Source organism: Bombus fervidus, chromosome 9, assembly GCF_041682495.2.
Source record: "Bombus fervidus isolate BK054 chromosome 9, iyBomFerv1, whole genome shotgun sequence".
NCBI lineage: Eukaryota > Metazoa > Arthropoda > Insecta > Hymenoptera > Apidae > Bombus > Bombus fervidus.
Genome location: NC_091525.1, coordinates 9,253,754 through 9,269,937, shown reverse-complemented (window position 1 = coordinate 9,269,937; position 16,184 = coordinate 9,253,754). Strand labels below are relative to the sequence as shown.

Here is a 16,184-nt window from a genome sequence, read left to right as displayed (position 1 = left end):
GTACCTATAACTATAAAAACTCGAGCAACATTTAACGCGTACTTAGTTCTTAGTGAACATTCAATATAGATCTTTCTTACCCGAGCTCCTCGACAACTCGGAAAGGAAGATGAAAATCCTCGCTATCGTCTTTGCCTTCTGCTTCGTCGGGACTTTGGTAAATTTCGACATTACTTGGCTGCAATCATCTAATTTGTTTAATAGACTGTTTCTTTCTTTCATATATGATATGTATCAATGTTTTAAATTCTTATATTTTTGTTTCGAGTATTATAATTCGTAATTACTTGGGTGTTGGGAATTCATTGTAAATATCGTCATAGATGGATAATATAATCTCGTTATTTTTAATCGAATAGAACGATAATTTCGTGGCTTGTTATTATATGATTAAAACGATATATAAGAAAGAATTCATTGATTGTAAAACCAGGACTCTTTTAATATCTAAAATAAGAGAAATATAATAAATCGATCATAAAATTTCTTCTCTTTGATGCTCTTAGAATGTGAAAATATCTCGAATTACGAGATATTTTCAGATTCTCGTATATTACGATTAAAAAATTAACTATAATATCGAAAAAGTTTATTTATATTCTGATTGTATATTTACAACCTGTAAGCTTTAATCATTTATAGTTAAACTATTAACAACATTTCGCCCAATATTTATTTATATTTTAATGCCTTTATAACGTATCGTATTGTTTCCAGGCATTTTCGAATAGCATAAAAGCCAAAGTGGAACGTTTCGAGGCATCTTGTATCACAGAGACTAGTATCGATCCAAGTAAGTAGCAAACAACGAAATAAATTGCAAACACTGGAAAACCTTAGTCAATATTAATCAAACTTCAGATTTAATACAGGGTGCTAAGGAAGGCATTATATCTAAGGCAGACGAGAGACTTGGTTGTTACACGTACTGTATGCTGAGGAAAAAGGGAATCGTAAGTAACGAAATTATTTAAGTCATATCATACAAAGTACTCGTTGAATTAAATTATATAAATGAAACAGATTCCACGATTTTGTAAACTTATAATGCCTATCAACATAGATTCTAAAATCAATCGTTTCGATGAAGAGCAGAAAAAGATGAAAAATATATCTATGGCAGATGTTCGATGTTTTTTCCGTTCATGTCAATGCAAAAATACTTTTTCAAATATATTCCCATATTTCGTATTACACGAGATATGCATTTTATATAACTATATTATTTACCGTTATTAGTTGACTATATCGTTTATCGGTGCAAATGGGGAAAAAGTTTTTAAACTTTGTCAAAAGAAGAAATCTTATTACACATTCTCGTTCTATCAAATTTTTATGAAAATTTCGATTTAAATCGTTTCACATTAATTAGAATAGGTTATGAGTACAAAATTAACCTAACATCGAAAGTATTGATTTTATGATTTGTATGTTGATAAGGCATCTCTTACTCTTTTCTGTGAATTATAACTGATGTGTTAAATTCTTTTCTTATAACACCCCGCATATGGAAGGAAGTAAAGAAAAAACATTATTTTTATTTCTGTAACACAGGTGGAAGAGAATGGACGCCTCTGGGTAAATATTGCCAAGAGACAGTTGATAACCTACGGAGCTGACACGCTAATGGCTGATGAAATGGTCAATAAATGCAAAAACATCAGTGAGTAAAAAATTGTTATTAAGAAATCTGACTCTATTTTAAATATTAAACAAAATTTTTTGTAAATTATTTGCCATTTAAAAAGAGTAATTTAATGATCCTTACTTATTGTCATTTTAGCTGGTGGCAACGAATGTAAGCAAGCTAGTAACTTGATACAGTGTTTCCTGGAGATCAGGAGTTCATACATATTCTAACTAAAAATCAAACTGCTGAAACGAAATGGTTTAATTTGCAACTCGATACATTTCGTAATTTATTTTACACAAAATATTTATAGATTTAAATTAATAAATTATAATAACATAAATATAATTATTTGACGCTTAAATCTTTGTTCTCATAGTCAAAATACAAGTTGTTTCTCCATCTTGTTCTCGTGTCTCCAAGTGTTATTTATCTACTGTAATTATCTATTTCCATTTTAAAATTTATGTTAGAATATAAATCATTTTGTTAATTATGAAAATAGTTACAATGAATGGTAGTTTGAATTTAAATTGCAATTGTAATAAAAAGCAGAATAATTCTCATGCAATGTTTTAAATTTGATGAGCCATTGAAATTTAAATTTGTATCGATAACTTAAATATCGATATTTTATTGAAGTATAAATAAGTGTATAATTCCTTTGTTCGCCGCAATAATTCGCAGAGGGCGTAAAAAACACTCTGATTACCATTTAAAGTAGGTATTACCAGCTCTGGTATTGTAGAACATATAATATGATAACAACACAAATTTCTATAAGACATAAAATCTATTTTATATTACGATTATGGTGTTAGTTCTATGCTATGTATGTATATGCTGAACTGAAGATTGTAAATTGTACATAATTCTAACGTATGTGTATATATATATAATTTTAATGAAATGAATAAGCATTTGAGTAACATGGAAATTTAACTTATTCTTTTTTATTCCCTTGTTCTTACATTTCTCACTTCCGATAAATAAAGCTTTTTGATTACATTTCTAATATAATTTTAAGACTAATATCAAAGTGGTATTATCTTCAGTTAGATTATACACAAGTATTATTATATTACTCCAATTGAAATTAAATATTGTAATTACCCAATCTTTGAATGCTTTAAAAAAGAATTTGAGTAGTATTAATAAATAAATTTAATTTAATTAAATTTGTTTGCTATACACTGTTTAATTACTATCAAATATTTTAAACAATGTCTCATTCTTTCAAATAGGTACATAAACTATACTTTATAAGTAATAACTTTTATTAAAATTGTTCTTGGAACATCATGCTGTATTCGGTAGTCATAAATTAGTTCCACGTTGGACATGACCGCAAAGTGAGCAACATGGCTACAAAAGAAAACAATTTTCCTGTATTATACGGAGAATTAAATAAATTAGGACAAAATGGTGAATACGAGCGGGCAATAAAAATTGCTAATAAGAGTGAGTTTTCGTGATTTTACAAATTGCTTTCAATTCTACGAGTTTACTATCAACATAACCTGTGTCCCATTTACGAAGAACAACATATTCTCAAAAATAGAAAATTTTTCAGTTTTAGGTATTTCCCAGGATGAAGAAGCAGCTTTCCATTGTAAAGTTATTTGCTATATTCAATTATCTAAATTCAATGATGCACTCCAGTTTATTACTAAGAATCCAAAACTATCAGGGTATGTCATCCATTTATTATATTTTAGTGTTAAAACTTCTATTTTAATTAACATTCACTTCGTAAAATTCTAATAACAAATAAATATTTTTTAGCAATTTGGATTTCGAGAAAGCATATTGTTTATATAGATTGAATCAAGTGCAGGACGCTTTGAAGGTAGTCGAAAATGTTTCAAATCCTTCATTGAAACTTAAGGAACTGAAGGCTCAGATACTGTATAGGCTAGAAAAATATGAAGAATGTTTCTATGTGTACAGAGACATTATAAAGAATTCTCACGATGAATATGAAGATGAAAGGGAAGCTAATCTTGCAGCAGTGGTTGTAAATTTAGCAATTGAGGATTCTGTAAGTTATTTAAGTATATGTTAATTTATGTTTATTGTAATTTATATTTTTTTAACAGAACTTAGAAGTTCCTGCATTACGCGAAGATACATATGAATTAATATATAATACAGCTTGTGGTTTAATTGCACAAGGTAGCAAAGGTGATAAAGCCATCTTGATTGAGGCAGAGAAAAAGCTTAGAGCAGCTGAGAAAAAGTGTAAAGAAAATTTAGAGGAAGATGGAGTTGCTGAAGAAGAAATAGAAGATGAATTAGGAATTATTAGAGTTCAACTTGGATATTGTCTTCAGCTTCAGGATCGCGAGAAAGAAGCTCAAGCATTGTACATTTCAGCTTTGAAAGCAAAACCAGATGACATAGCTCTAGTAGCAGTTGCAAGCAATAACCTTGTGTGCCTTAATAAAGATCAAAACGTATTTGATAGTAAAAAAAGAATGAAAAGCGCTACTCATGATAGCTTAGAACATAAATTAACTTCTAGACAGAGACGGAACATTGCATACAATCAGTGCTTGTTAGCTTTATACACTGATCAGGTATAAACTCAATTAGTAATACACTGTTTTATTGATCATTGTTCACATATCATTATTCTATATCTTATGTCCTTGCAGGCAGACCAGTGTCAGCAACTTTGCAATAAACTAGCTAAGGATCATCCTGCACTGGCTGTGGATGCAATGTTTGTTAAGGCAGTACAACTTGGTAAAGAGGGTAAAGCAAAGGAAGCAGCGAAGCTATTAATACAGTATGCAGTTGGAGATAAAGAATTGGAAATGAAACTGGTTTGTGTGCAACTCTTATTGAGTCAGGATGAAAGACAAGAGGCAATTGATATTCTTGAAAATCTGAGTGAAAGAGACAGATCATTACCTGGCATAGTCAGCGCACTCGTAACTCTTCATATGGCTAATAATAATCGTGAAAAAGCGTCAGCTGCTCTAAAAAATGCAGTTAACTATTACAAGAAAAATAAGGTAGGTGCATTTAATTTAATTTCTTTCTTTTTCAACTCAATTTAGGATAACCTTTAATATTCAATTTTAGGAAGCTATTGCTAATTTAGGAGAATTATGGCGACAAGCCGCTGATTTTTATCTACGAGGAGGAGATATTAAAATGGCAGCTGATATTTTACAAGAAATGGTAGATGCTGCGCCTTGCGATAACAAGACATTAGCGCAATTAGTGGTGGCTTATGTGCAATTTCGTCCAGAAAAGGCACAATTGCTATCAAAACGTTTGCCACCGTTACATGACCTTTCTGAAACGATCGACGTTGATGCTTTGGAGAACAGTAACTGGGTAATTGGTACCAAAATGATCAAGAAGAAGATAGAACCATCTCCTGGGTAAGTATTATTCTTTTAATGTAATCTCGATAACAAAATTCTCAATAAAATTAATAATTATAATTTTATTGTGTAGCAAACCCGCTGTCGATATAACACAAAAGAAAAAGAAAAAACGTAAACGCAAAGGAAAGTTACCTAAGAACTATGATCCAAATGTTCCACCTGATCCTGAACGATGGTTACCCAGACACGAACGTAGTGGATTTAGGAAGAAACGAGATAGGAGAAATCGAGATGCTGCAATGAAGGGCACACAAGGTGCTGCAGCTGTAGCTAGTGATATGTAGTACGTATTAATTCACAAACATATTTATTATTTAATTTAAAAAAATACATACAATTGATAACTTTTATTATCACTTATCGTTACAGTGATATTACTAAAATGCCTACAAATGCGAAACCTTCTCCCAACCCTCGACATAGTCCAGCGGTAGAAAGTTCCGGTCCACGACAACAGCAACGTAAGGTTCAACAAAAAAAGAAAAAGAAAGGAGGAAAATGGTAAAACAAGTATTTATCGGAAACATGTATAATATTTCAATATTGCTAGAAAGATGAATGATCGAACGATACATCTCATTGACGAGTCGTATAACTTTTTCAATTATACATATATTTTTTATCACTGTACATATGTACAGTAAAAAATACTGCCATTTTTAAACGAACGTACTACTTTATACCAGTATCGTTTGATCACTGTAAATTTTTAACTTCTGAATTTGTCATTAGATTAAAATGTAACTAGGTTCCACCAGGATTGAAAATATACACAAAAGAATGATATATAAAATATTTTTATTCCCTTTTTCTTTTAATCCTCTTGTCAATTTTTGACAAAATTCTGTAATATAATATACAATATAGGTAACATATTCCTTGCATACATTGACTAGGATTTGGCAATACATATCTTTATTTCTCTGTTGGTAACAATTGTATATAAAAATACAATCTGTGTCAAATTCATTTTTTTCTTTTAGTAAATCTGTAATTCATGTCGATATATTGTGATTGTGCGTCAAATTTTTAACATTCATGTAACAGATTTATATATGTATATGTAATATAATAAGTGGCATAATTCGTAACTACAATAATTTTACATTGCGTATAATAATAAAATGCCACTTCATATTTCAGTAAAATTCATTACCCTAAAATCATAACTCTGTGAAGACACGCTGTGATTACATGTCATTGTAGCATATCGATGTATGTGCACGCACGTGTGCTTGTGTAAAAGGATATCCTCGGTTTCTATCATTCTAACTTATTGTCTTGTATTACAATTGCACAACACAGCATTGTTTATCGTGTATATATAAATTTATAACAGAGAGGCAACTGTCGAGGTAAGAATAACCGTATATGTATATCATAAAACGCTTCTACATCTGTGTTCCTTTTTATATAGTTTCCTAATATGTCAAGGTTGTAAATCGCCCAAATCTAAACGTTTAGTTAAAATGCTTAATATCCTTCCATTAGAAAATAGTACAACAGGCACGCTCATTCAACTGGTCTGAATATTATGATATGCATAATACGTAGAAAATAAACAAGCACTGGAAAATTCATTTTACCAGTCCTAAGCAAGTATATCCGTTACTTGATAGTTTTGTCATGCCACACTCATCTATTGGCAAGCAATTTCCCGTGTTCCCAAAACCAATCGCCAAATCAGTTCGACAAAAATGAGTTTGTCAAAAATGAGAATAGATGAGTAAGGCACAAATTCATGTAAATGTCGTAAAACACTTACATAATGATGTAAATAATTCTCAATGTATGAACATTATATTTCCAACAAATAATGCTACTTTTCAGGTATAATGCCTTCCCAGGCATCTTCCCGCTGTTTGTTGGCTAATCTACGTTTCTCTAGAAACAAAGAAAGAACAACTTATTTCTGCCTTTTTAAAGCTTTTTTAAGTTTCAAACTGTGAGAAGTGTTTTGTGTAAATAATACTTACCTTTAGCCTCACGTAATACATTTTTCTCATGTTCGCGTTCTTGCCTAGCAGTAGCTAATTTTACACCTAAAGCACCCGTAACCAGTCGTCTGGCTAATGCCGCGCAAGTTTCCGGACGACTTCTGTACGGCTGTAAAAATTCCGCGCTCCTTTTTGCTTTTGTTTTACTCAAGGCTGTAGCCTCGCTCAAGGGTCGTGTTTTAACAAATGGATGGTCCGAAGCCAATACTTCAGCAGCTAAAACCGATTTAACAGGTGAGCACTTGTTAGTGATAATGTCGGTGTAATTTTGACTCGTTTCTAATTACCAACAAGAGGACTACTGAAGACTCCAAGACAGTGTGTGTCATCTACCCACTTTAGTTCAAACCCACCATTCTTAAAAGGACTAAAAACAGCTGCTAAATCGCAGGTTTTAAATTCTGATGGGAAATTGTAAATTTCAACAACATGAGCAAATTCATCGCTGGATACCTCGATGTGTTTAGTGTACGGTTTGTAATCGCTTTTCGGTTGTTCTATCATAACATTACCAACAGCAGCTGTTAACTGAAATTAAAAGTGATTAACATTAAGAAAGTACATAGTTTTGTCGTTTTATGTTGGTGAAGGGTAAATTCATAAATACTTGCCTCTTCGATAAGAGTTGGATCTAGACAATCACCATTATCGTCGAATAAACTGTCCCAGTCACATTCATCCCTATTAATCTTTTTAATTGGTGGAGAAGGTGGAGGTGCAGGTTTACTTTTCTGCCGCACAACCTTTTTTACTTTCTTCTCTGGTGGTGCTGTAGGAACAGGAATAACTTCCTTAATAGGTTGCTGTGGTTCTTTCTGTACACTATCTGAGATAATCAGCACGTTCGATACCATATTGCGACGCATCATTTGCGCGTTCTTTTGGTTTGTTATCTCGTCCTTATTTGAAATTTCCGTATGTTGTTTGTTATTTGCATTTGAATTAGTTACAACAATATCGTTATTACATTTATCAGATCTGTCTATTTCTTCATTAATATTAACTTCACTATATATACATGTCTCAACTGAGTCTAAGTTATTGTTATCTTCACTAGAATTACTAGAGATTTCTTGTTCTTCAATAGTTCCTGACTGAAATGTATCGGTTGTCTCACATTTAGTTTCAGGAGCAGTAGTACTGTCTGTATCATTTGGCACATCTTCATTTAGATTATCTAACTGCTTAGTTGTTATTTTATCACTAGTTTCCATCGTAAGTCCTTCTGGAATAACAGAAGAACTCGGGTCCTTTGGAACTTCTTGTAGACAGATATTAATTTCAGATTCATCATTACTTTGATTATCATCAAAACACGCATTTAATTCCTTTTGTTCACATTCTATACTTTGTTGTACACTAGAATCTGTTTCTTTGATATCTAAACTTGATTTTGATTGCCCATGAGAAGCAGAGGACGGATTGTCCTTAACTGAACGACTCACACGAATAGGTTCTACTGGCTGAGGACTCCCTTCTGTTTCCAAACTTCTACGATGTCTTGGTACATAAACTGCGCGATCTGGCCTTCTTTGACGAGAAGATCTTAATAAAATTCAGTTAAAGATATTTATAATTTATTCTTTGAATTATAGGAAAGAAAATAGACGAAAGTATTTTTACAATTTCTTACTTTGCAGTAGATGAATCTGCAGTTGCTTGTATTTGAACTTGGTCCATATTTGTTTGAAGTTCATTTCTGGCCCTCCTAGCAGCTGGCGGCCTATAGATTTCAACCGTTGGCGTTGATTTTACTGAAAGTTCGAATGACAAATTTAATTAACTTTACACTATCTTTCTCAGATATAAAGTTTCCAATATAAGTTTTTAATTACCTTGTCTTTGAATTCGTACGCGTTCTGGAGATGCGGAGGGCGATCGTTGACCTTCAACGCCCATCTCGAACAACGTACCAGTACCTTTCGTTACACAACTTGTTGTACACTGTTCACCATTCAATTTTGGGTCCCTTGAATATTGAAAAATAAAATATCATAACCTCGTTATTTTATAATTAGTTTAATATTTCTTTTTTAAGTCGGTTAAATAGTTCTCTGACGCGTCTGAGTACTACGTCACGCGACCTTGAGCCGGTCAGTTTCACTTTCGTTTACTGCTGCTACGTCGCAAGAATTTCATTCTTGTAAACTCATTTCGTAACAGTATTAGAATCGTCTGTGAATTTCGCATAAATCCGATTCAATCTAGAACGAGTTCTACTTTCGAATGAATCGAGTATTAATATGATCGTTTTTAAATTAATCACGTTAAAATAATATTACATCTTATGCGAAGAAATAGGCGCATTCCGTGATACAAATACATTGAGAGTTTATAATTTAATACTTTTACTAACTTTACAATAAATCTATTAAAAATTAATGCATATTTTACATAAAATCCAATTCATAAAATATACTATTAAAATATAGTAACAATTTTTTCTTCAATTTAACACAAGCACTATATATTTATCCACAATTATTACAGAAATCGCTGAACTATAATTGTTATCAGAATGTCTTTTTTATTGATAGGTTATCGATGGAGCGGCATCATTAAATGATTCACAACAGGAAATAATGAAATTCTACACTTTGTGATTTGTTCAGGTGATATATCACTGAAAGGATTGAATGTAATAGCACTTTGCTAAATGACCACGGAATTGTATCTAGTCAGTTATCGAGAGAGGCATGTATGTGCTTGTTTATATCATATACAGTCACTTGCAAAAGTCTATAGACACGATTGTAGTCACAAAGGAAATAAAAAATAAACTTTGTTACAGGATCATCTATACTTACATATCAATACAAAATAGTTCTCATTGTGCTCAGTATACTACTGTATTTCTTGAAGAATCTAAGAAATCATAAATATTTAGATTACGAAGATCTTAAAACGGTTATACCAGTAATTACAAAACCTTTAATTCCATTACTGTTAAAAAGATAGTAAACTGCAACTGATACCTATAGAGAGCTATAACGTATAGACATACGTATATACATTTATATATTTTCAGTTTTTTCTTTTTTAAATAAAGAGCTGTGATATTTATTTAAATATACATTTAACTGCAATTAATACAAAATTGGATACCAAAAATATTGTAGGATTTAACATCTTGATTAGAATACTTCGAACTTGATGGTGATGATGAACGAAGACTTTCGTGATAGACTGTACGCAACATCAAAGGCTCACTTCACGAAGCAAGATCGAATTGGTGGGGATAGCAACGGCCACTTAACGAAGCAATGTCACTATCTATATATATATAATACATGTATTATAACAATAGGCACTTCGATACCTTATCACGTCACTTTTGTAACACACGACTGTCCGTCTGGCAGAACCCTGGCCGATCGAGAATGTATGCAGATCGGCAAAGCGGTCCTGCACCAGCTGGTGTATAATATATCTTCGATAGTTGTTTACAGGTGGAAAGACGAGTACCCTGCAAAAGTGAAAAGAACGCGTTACGATCACGGCTGAAAGTGAGACTGGACTGAGGACGGGTGAACGTAACCGCCTTGCCTCGGGCCACTTTGCCCGTATCCTGTCAGATGAACACAGGCAGGCTAACTTTTACATAACATTTCACTTTCTCCTTCTTTGATTTTCTTAAAATTAGAGCCATCCTTGGTCCGAATAATCGTGTATCATTTCGGTCATTCCACAGACACATAATGCGGGTATTTGCATGAAGAAGTTGGGCAAAGATGTAGGACAACTTTTTAGTAAGAAAATATTATTTTAAAAATATTTTCGCTCGGATCATATAGAAGCCACATTGATTAACTTCATCGATATTGTTTGATTTTTAATTAAACACTGATTACGTGTTGTGATATTAAAATTATGGAACAATTTCTTGAATCCAGCTTTCATTATTTATTTCGAAAATTTTCTCCTTGCAACTTACGTAACTATCTATATTTAAACTCTGATTTTATATAAGATATTTCATGCCTAAATGCTTCCTCTGAATAATTCTCCTGATTTAATACTATTTGCTTAAGGCTCTCCAAATTTACCTTTATGCTATTTCGTAGAGCAATCGAATGACTCAACTATAAACTTTCGAAGTACTTTAATGCCGTACGTACAAAGAAAAAGGTCGTTAATAAGTTATTCGTAATGTATTCGATTCTTTTTGGGAATGAAAATTTTGCAAGCGAAACAAAATTTCTGAAATCGACTTTTGGCCAACTTTCCGATACAAATTCTCCACTATGCGCCGACATCACCGCCGTTACAACCGCGTTACATTTCACATACATAATCAGATTTCATGGAAACCGGCTATTACGTTCAGCCGGAATAAAACGGTCGGATAAAGACGGAATTTATTATGTGTAACGTCGTAACCGGATGTTTTTAGAAAGCATTGAGAGCATTAGAACAGGCGCAGGCAATACACAAAAAGTAGGAAATAGGAAACGAACTCTCAAGATCTAGTGGAGGGCAATTTCAGTCTCGGTAGATAAATAAAACTATCTAGACTAATATGGATGCTGGAAAACAAGATAAAATTCCCACCTTAATGTCGTTTCACGATAGTTAAATTACATGCCAACCGTTCAGGTGGAACGAACCATGTAGCGTGATAAATCGGGGTTCTCTGCGCTTCTCTTTCTCTTATAGCCAGATATGAAAGCCGAGAAGAAAAAGAAATCGACTGCAACAGACCGAACAAAACAACCGTTCCACGCTATCGTCTGATCCGGTTGATGAATCGTCGTTCCAAGAGTAAGATCTATGTTAATTACGTTTCAGAGACGACTAAATCGACGAGCCTTGAACTACAAAGAAGAAACAGAGTCCCGTGCGACTCGTAAGTGTTGCGTGGTTCACGTAATCATGCGTATACGTGAGCGACATACGACGAGAGACCGGTTACACTCCATAGATTAACAATTATTCGTGCCATTCAAAATCGACCATCTGTCCCCCTGACGCGTGATTTTAATAATTAACGAGTCGCTAAGTGGCAAATGACGTAAGTGAAAAAGGTGAGGATTTTTTGGGGTTAACACGCGTATGATATTTTTGATGCTTACATCGTCGATATTGGGCTTCTAATATTTACTATCTTTGGAGGATATTTACTATACTTTTTTTTTTTAATTATAGCAAAATTTCCACCAAAAGAAATAAATTTTCCTATTTGTCATCTAAACTTAAACAATTATTCAATATGGCGGACGATCGGGGCCTTCTTTTCTTTCCTTTCCTTTTTATTATCTTATTTCTCAAGCAAAGTAATTATCACATTAAACATTTTTTATCGATAAAATATCTACAAATTTTGTTTTAAAAGTTTTAAAGATAGAATATGTTTAAATACGAACGGTCCATGAAATATTTATGAAATATTGAAACTGCATATTGAATAATCAAAGAACTGTACATATTACGGTATTCTTATATAATATATGTTTGTAGCGACAGTTAATCTTGTATAACCGCGTGGTACATTATTTTCGTTGTCGTTGATGGAGATAATACGTTCCATTAAAATTTATGTTTCGTATAAATTTTCTTTTGTTATCTAACGACGTACGCAACTTCCGCCATCTATGGAGGGCTAGTTAACCAATAACCGCAACTTATTATGTATTCCCATCTTACTGCAATATTTTAAATCAAATGCAAGGAACCATATGATGTTAATTAAAAACAGAAATGTTAATTAGAACTATTGACATCTATGAAACGCATTCTTATTTCCTTCAGGCAACCTGCCAATGCGTCACAGTTCTTTTATGTTTCTCAAAACACTATGTAGTTTGCTAAAAATATAAATGTACAGCGAAAAATAAAACGCGTAAACGTTTGAAATTCGCGGGGAATGTGAGAAAAGAAAAAAACGGTCTAATGTAACGGAACAATCTGAGGATGGAATGGAACAATCTATTAGTTATAAACAAGAAAATCTATGAATATTTTTATCACGCGACAATTGATTTCGATCTCGTTTCATTTTTTTTACACTACTCAATTATATCAAGTTAATCACATAAGTTACACATATTGTAACTTTCTTATATACATCTTATAAAACAAGCTTTTTGAGTCGATGTTAGTAATCCTTGGATGTAAACATTGTACTTCTTCGGACGAACAAAAAGATAGCACAATAGAATTTCACATGGCCCTGATAGATGGAAATATTATTACCACGATGTGTAAACAGAAGAAGAAGTTTCAAGCAGCCGACAACTAAGATGCTAAAGAAGCATCATGGTATGGGCGGGTATTGGTTATCATAGAAAAACGAAAATTGTCTTTGTATAAAATTGCATGTATAGTTAAAGGTATATTGAACTGAAGATACAAACACATGCAGTAACAATTATTGATAAAAATTGTATATTTCAATAAGATAGTACTGTCGTTCAACAGATAGTTATAAAATATTTTGTTGATAAAAAAAATCGGCGTTCTGCAACGGACAGCAAGATCTTCTGAATTGAAAATTATTGGGGAGAGCTTGCAAGAACGGTTTACAGAAAGGAAGCTCCACAAAATACTAACATTGTATTATTTTCAGTAAATATAAGTAAATCTTCATTTTCTCGTAGTATGTGTTATCAGTTTGACTCATTGAATTCTTGTAGTTTTTTTAATTTTACGGGTAAGAAAAATTATTTATATTCCGTGAACATTTTATATTGTAAGTTTACATTCAAAAGAAGTTTATTATTTTCCCATTTTTCTTCATTATCGAATAAAGTTTTACGAATTTACACATTGTGCTATCTTCTTGTTCAGGAGTGTAAATAATGTAAATGCTAGATATGAAGATCTTCAGTGCAAACAAGAAATATTGGTTTATAGTTAGAATGCATATTTAGATTGTCTTAAAAGCGCAAATGAATTAATCAGCGTTCAAATTTGTATTTAGCATGAAATTTATATATTTTTCCCACTTAAAAGTCATGTTTAATTGTTCAACATTAACATAATTTCTCATTTAAAATTCTCAATGATTAAAAATATAAAGCGTCAAAGTAGCCTATGTATATGTATACCTTAATTTCCGAATATTTTAATCACTCACAGTAATACAGACCGATATACGTTGTCTGGAAGACGATGATATCAACCATTTACCTTTAGAGCAAGATATTTATAAATATACTACACGGAGGCCATAAGACACATCAATAACAAACACATTGAACACTTTTCAACAGTTCTATGGTATCCTAAATCATTTAGGTTATAAAGTTAATTCTAATTGCCTTCGAGTCGCAAATTGTATGTCAAGGATACGAATAAATTTAACATAACGCGTCTCCGCTAACATTCTAAACTAAATCGCCAATAAAAATTGTGGGCTATCAAATCGATTCTATTTATGATAGCGTATATTATCTCATTTTCTTGCGTGATTGACAAACATCAACTACTTTTACATTGTTGAGATACATTTTTAAAAGATTTAATACCGATGATTTCTCGGAGAAAGCTTTACGATGTAGTATCATAAACGTTCGTAGAAATTGAAAGTGAAGAATGTTTGAAGACACGTTGTAAAAAAACCGTAGTGATCTAACCTTTAAAGGCGCGTCGTTGCATCAGGAAATGTGATCGTTTGGCTCTCCTACCTTTTCCGTTTCTTGTCCCTTGAAAATAGAATCACGTCGTGCTCCACGTCCTCGGAGAAGAGGCTATCTTGCAAGCTCATTTATCTGCGAAACTGCGCGCAGATCGGACATGCGAGAAAATTACTGACACTCAGAGTTAAATTCATAAAGAGTTCAACGAAACCACGTTTACCGTGCTGCTGCACTGCAGCCACGGTCTCTACTCGACGCACATTGACCATAAACTACCTTAGAATGCATCGCGCATGCGTTCATTTGCTTCTGCCTGTATAGCTACTGCGCAGGCGTACCTTTTCAAATCGCGAAGCCATTTTGATGCGAAATTTTACGCGCGAAAGTATCGTGTCCCTTTTCACATGTCTCATCTGGGAAATTAATATAGGTTTTACATTCTAATTCATTAATTTCGTAATATCGTTTTGTAAAATGGAATTGTAGCAATTATAGCAATTGTAGCATTTGTAAGGAATCTTCTTAGATTTGGTGACATGAAATGTGTTTTGATGATGAAATTAGCTTAGTTTGGTGCAAAATTTTACCTGCGTAAATGTGGTGTTTCTTTCTATGCATTTCACCTGGAAAATTAATGTAAGTTTGTGCACTCTAATTTATTGATTTCGTAATATTGCTTTGTAAAATGGAATTGCAAGCACTTGTAACGAATTTTTTGACTGAAAAATATGAAATGTGTCATCGATCGAGAAACTCAGAATTGCACGGTTTTCTACATGAACATCATTATTGCATAACTGTATGATTCAAGTTTTCTCATTCTTTTGAAAACATTTGAAAGATGTATATAGACTTTCTAAATAGTGGGGCAAGGTAGCTTTGGATTATTCGGGTGGAATTAGTATTCTGTCGTTAAACTTTCTTGGCATCTGTTTGGTGACCACGTAATGTTAGATAATAATTTACCGCCATTTTGCCTGTAATACGATTCAAAAAATTCGTTACATCATTTCTACAGACTAAGGTATTTGAAAGAATTTTGCAACTAGACTACGGATGTTTATGCACATATTATACAAATTTATAGATGTAAAAATGTACAGAATGCACATAATGTCCAAAAGTATAAAAAATATTCAAACAGTAACTATAAAAAGTAGGAGGTGATTGATAAATGTCAATACTTTAAGAGACGAATCTACACATTAAAATAAGTAAAACACGTCATATGAACTCAAAAACCAAGATACGTAGAGCAAATGTTCATATAATTTTCATTATTTATTTTATTATGTAGATTCATTTCCTGAAATACTAACATACATCTATAAATCACCCTGCATTTGCACATTATATTTGTTATAGCATTTATATATTAATTAATTAAATGCAAGCACAGTAAGGTTCATATTGTTTAGTAATACTTTCATATGACTACAAAAGTTAGTACAATAACAGTTAAATATAGAACCTGATAAAAAGATGTTTCATTGGAAAATAAGGATATATGCAAATATTTTTTGTATCCACTGCATACAAAGATATAAATTTGCATAAACATTCGCAGTCTATAAGTTTC

At 32.3% G+C, this 16,184-nt stretch overlaps 3 protein-coding genes across 3 annotated transcripts; 2 read left to right on the top strand and 1 right to left on the bottom strand.

Annotated features, from left to right (window-relative positions):
* Nucleotides 1-64: 64 nt before the first annotated feature.
* LOC139990951 (general odorant-binding protein 56h-like) lies at nucleotides 65-2,037 on the top strand. Its single transcript, XM_072010620.1, has 5 exons — nucleotides 65-157; nucleotides 718-793; nucleotides 862-953; nucleotides 1,555-1,663; nucleotides 1,784-2,037. The coding sequence occupies exons 1-5, from the start codon at nucleotides 110-112 to the stop codon at nucleotides 1,858-1,860; spliced, it is 402 nt and encodes a 133-aa protein (XP_071866721.1). The 5' UTR covers nucleotides 65-109; the 3' UTR covers nucleotides 1,861-2,037.
* Nucleotides 2,038-2,931: 894 nt separating this feature from the next.
* Srp72 (signal recognition particle 72) lies at nucleotides 2,932-5,826 on the top strand. Its single transcript, XM_072010616.1, has 8 exons — nucleotides 2,932-3,091; nucleotides 3,204-3,321; nucleotides 3,416-3,671; nucleotides 3,730-4,209; nucleotides 4,288-4,650; nucleotides 4,721-5,025; nucleotides 5,102-5,314; nucleotides 5,401-5,826. The coding sequence occupies exons 1-8, from the start codon at nucleotides 2,992-2,994 to the stop codon at nucleotides 5,534-5,536; spliced, it is 1,971 nt and encodes a 656-aa protein (XP_071866717.1). The 5' UTR covers nucleotides 2,932-2,991; the 3' UTR covers nucleotides 5,537-5,826.
* On the bottom strand, nucleotides 5,813-14,876 carry LOC139990952 (uncharacterized). Its single transcript, XM_072010621.1, has 8 exons — nucleotides 14,654-14,876; nucleotides 10,348-10,494; nucleotides 8,864-8,997; nucleotides 8,662-8,782; nucleotides 7,640-8,573; nucleotides 7,316-7,556; nucleotides 7,008-7,244; nucleotides 5,813-6,915 (listed from the first exon to the last, which is right to left on the bottom strand). Exons 1-8 carry the CDS (start codon nucleotides 14,731-14,733, stop codon nucleotides 6,851-6,853), a joined length of 1,959 nt encoding a protein of 652 aa, XP_071866722.1. The 5' UTR covers nucleotides 14,734-14,876; the 3' UTR covers nucleotides 5,813-6,850.
* Between the last annotated feature and the right edge of the window lie 1,308 nt (nucleotides 14,877-16,184).

Coding starts and splice junctions, on each gene's coding strand:
- LOC139990951 (XM_072010620.1), top strand. CDS start 110: ATGAAAATCCTCGCTATCGTCTTTGCCTTCTGCTTCGTCGGGACTTTG. Junction 794..861: donor AGAGACTAGTATCGATCCAA/GTAAGTAGCAAA, acceptor ATCAAACTTCAG/ATTTAATACAGGGTGCTAAG. Junction 1,664..1,783: donor CAATAAATGCAAAAACATCA/GTGAGTAAAAAA, acceptor TTGTCATTTTAG/CTGGTGGCAACGAATGTAAG.
- Srp72 (XM_072010616.1), top strand. CDS start 2,992: ATGGCTACAAAAGAAAACAATTTTCCTGTATTATACGGAGAATTAAAT. Junction 3,092..3,203: donor AATAAAAATTGCTAATAAGA/GTGAGTTTTCGT, acceptor AAAATTTTTCAG/TTTTAGGTATTTCCCAGGAT. Junction 3,322..3,415: donor AAGAATCCAAAACTATCAGG/GTATGTCATCCA, acceptor AATATTTTTTAG/CAATTTGGATTTCGAGAAAG.
- LOC139990952 (XM_072010621.1), bottom strand. CDS start 14,733: ATGAGCTTGCAAGATAGCCTCTTCTCCGAGGACGTGGAGCACGACGTG. Junction 8,783..8,863: donor CGTACGAATTCAAAGACAAG/GTAATTAAAAAC, acceptor TCGAACTTTCAG/TAAAATCAACGCCAACGGTT. Junction 7,245..7,315: donor CTTCAGTAGTCCTCTTGTTG/GTAATTAGAAAC, acceptor AATCGGTTTTAG/CTGCTGAAGTATTGGCTTCG.